Source organism: Myotis lucifugus, unplaced genomic scaffold, assembly GCF_000147115.1.
Source record: "Myotis lucifugus unplaced genomic scaffold, Myoluc2.0 scaffold_639, whole genome shotgun sequence".
Lineage (NCBI taxonomy): Eukaryota > Metazoa > Chordata > Mammalia > Chiroptera > Vespertilionidae > Myotis > Myotis lucifugus.
Window position 1 is genome coordinate 12,634 of NW_005871687.1, and position 3,283 is coordinate 15,916.

Sequence of the window (3,283 nt, forward strand, 5' to 3'; positions counted from 1 at the left end):
AGCACATCTGGAGTGAAAAGGGTAGCTAGGACAAAATGGAAATGAGCCAAGGATTCTGGTCTACAGAACCTGCACACCCTTTATCAGGGAGAGCCTCCTGGGGGACAAGAAGTCTTACTCCTAACAAGTCATCAGGCTCAAGGATCTATGAAAGGGAAGGACCCGGTGCTGTGATTCTACCCTCCTGAGACACCTCTCATGCAAGGGCTCACTTCCCCATGAGCACTTTGCGCAGGGCACCCTGCACATCAGGGTTCCGGAGGCTGTAGATGAGTGGGTTCAGCATAGGGCTGATGACAGTGTTGAGGATGCCAATCCCCTTGTCCTTGTCTGAAGCCTCCACTGAACCCAGACGCATGTAGCTGAAGATGCCCGTCCCATAGAAGATGCCAACCACAGTGAGGTGGGAGCCACATGTGGAGAAGGCCTTCTTCCTGCCCTCAGCAGAGCGTATTCGCAAGACTGCAGCTGCCACATGGATGTAGGAGGTGACAATAAGAATCACAGGTGCACCTGCCATGAGGATACCCAGACCAAAAAGCAGCAGCTCATTGAGTTGGGTGCTGGAGCAAGAGAGCGGGAAGAGCTGTGGCAGGTCACAGTAGAAGTGATTGATCACATTGGGACCACAGAAGTTGAGTGTGGATATGGCCACAGTGTGGGTCAGTGCATTGGTGAAGGCACAAGCCCAGGACACAGCCACCAGTATCTTCTGAACCATCTGGCTCATGCGGGTGCTGTAGGTGAGGGGCCGGCAGATGGCCAGAAATCGGTCATAGGCCATGGCTGTCAACAGGAAGCAGTCCACACCAGCCAACTGATGGAAGAAGAAAAGCTGTGTGAGGCAGGCTCCATAGGGAACTGCACGCTTGTGGGACAAGAGGCGACTCAACATTGAGGGAACAGTGACTGTGATGCACCCAATATCCAGCACTGATAGGTTCCCCAGGAAGAAGTACATGGGGGTGTGGAGTTTGGGCTCCACCAAGATGGCAGCCAGGATGCTGAGGTTGCCCCCAACTGTGAGCAGGTAGGCAAAGAGGAAGAGCACAAAGACAAGTGGTAGCAACCCCGGTGTGTCCACCAAGCCCAGCAGGATGAATTCAGTAACGGCTGTTCCATTGGCCCCAGATTCTGCTTCCATGGGTCCCTGTAAGAAGACATCTCATAGTGGAAGGGACAAGTCTTCCTAATTTAGTAAATTCTCAAGTGTCTTAGTGGTTATTTTCCCAATCTGTAGGCTGCGCCTCACTTACTAACCCTCTCTCTGTCTTCACTTCAGTCTTTACCCAGCTTCTAGGTGAGTTGCCTGGTGCCTTGGGCCCCCCACCCCCAGGACCTGGTGAAAGATATATAAATTATTATTTCCTTTCTTCCCTAGATTCAAGGAATGTGGTCCTCCCATCAACAACCTATATGAGATTTTGGGGGGAAATAATGGGAAAAGTAGAAATTAATAAATGGTAAAATAAAAAGGAATTAAAGAATTGATTACAAGTTTTTTTAAATAGTACAAAGAAATAAATACCTAGAAAGTATCTAATCAATAAAAATGTAAAAATACACAAAACTAGGGATTAAAAAGGTGGTATAACCACAGACCAAAAATAAATCAAATAATAATGGAATAGTACCTACTCCTAAATTTTAACAATCAATTCAAGGACAGTCCTCACACCACATAAACTAGCTACAAAGGAAAAATATATTGTCAATAATGTATTTCCACGTGTAGGCTCCAGGCTCACATATTTCTTATACAGATTATGTTAAATTATCAATGTAAATAAAATTATCATGTAACAAACTTTTCTTACTTAGAAAAAATGGAAGCTTTTCAACTCATTTTTTAAAGTTACCAAATCTTAATACTAACAGCCAAAAAAAGGAATTACTCTACACTACTCTCATTGATAATCTATATATATAAAAGCCTAAGTGACCATTACAACCCAACCACCAGTATGACTGGTTGCTATGACACACACTGACCACCAGGGAGCAGATGCTCAATGCAGGAGCTGCCCCCTGGTAGTCAGTGCGCTCCCACAGCAGGAGCACTGCTCAGCCAGAAGCTGGCTCATGGTTGGCACGCAGCTGCTCACTGCCCCCACCACCACCACCACCACCACTGCCAAAGGTCACCTCCCTCTGCAGGGCAAACAGCAGGGTGATTTGGGGGCCCCCGCTGGCACCCATCTTGGCTGGCCTAGGGCCTGCGAGCTGGGGACAGCTCCTGCATTGAGCGTCTGCCCCCTGGTGGTCAGTGCACATCATGGTGACTGGTCATTCCGCTGTTCAGTCAATTTGCATATTAGCCTTTTATTATATAGGATTAGCAAGTTAAATTTTTAAAATTATATACAAGTCAATAGATACCTTATATGCCAACAAGGGTCAGCTATAAAACCCAAAAGTCCCAATTGTAAGATAACTTTCATCATATAAAATGAAAGGTAAAGCACAAAATAGCTTATACCTGAATTATATATGCGGGTTCCTAGAAAAATGACCCAGTACCATTGACTAGTAGGAATATGAGAGATTTTTTTAATTCTTTTTTTTTGTTTTCAAATGAGCTAGAATGAACCTGAGTACTTTTATAATAATAAACATATACTTTTATGTTCTGTATTTTCCAGATTACAGAGATCTTCAAAGGCTGGCAATAGGAGCTCAGTAGCTCCTTTCTGTCATGTTTCCAGAAAGTTTAAGGTGCTGCTAGCCAGCAGGTTAAATAAAGGTTTAGACTGCTATATGGATTCAAATTTGCCTCACTGCTCTATGAAGGAATAACATTTGCTCCACTGTGCTTCTTGTAAAAATATATATATATTATTAGTACATGGAAATACTTAGGATTTTTAGAAATATATATGCACTGCTATGTTCATAGCAACGTTATTTACAATAGCTAAGATCTAGAAACAGCCCAAGTGCCCATCAGTAAATGAAATGATTTAAAAACTGTGGTACATTTACACAATGGAATACTATGCAGCTGTAACAGGATCTCTTATCCTTTGAGACAGCACGGATGGACCTGGAGACTATTATGCTAAGCAAAATAAGCCAGTCAGAGAAAGACGAATATCACATGATCTCACTTATATGTAGAATGTAATGAACGAAATAAACTGATTAACAAAAAGATCAGAGGCATTGAAGCGTGCCACAGACTGACGTATTTCAGAGGGAAAAGGGAGAGGTGGGGTGAGATTAATCAATGAACTTATCCGTATATAAGCATAACCCACAGACAGAAAATAGTGTGGGGGAAACC

At 43.6% G+C, this 3,283-nt stretch overlaps 1 protein-coding gene across 1 annotated transcript; it reads right to left on the bottom strand.

Annotated features, from left to right (window-relative positions):
• Positions 1 to 208: 208 nt before the first annotated feature.
• Positions 209 to 1,144, bottom strand: LOC102442525 (olfactory receptor 3A1-like). The gene has a single exon (XM_014447334.1). It carries the CDS (start codon positions 1,142 to 1,144, stop codon positions 209 to 211), a length of 936 nt encoding a protein of 311 aa, XP_014302820.1.
• Between the last annotated feature and the right edge of the window lie 2,139 nt (positions 1,145 to 3,283).

Coding starts and splice junctions, on each gene's coding strand:
- LOC102442525 (XM_014447334.1), bottom strand. CDS start 1,144: ATGGAAGCAGAATCTGGGGCCAATGGAACAGCCGTTACTGAATTCATC.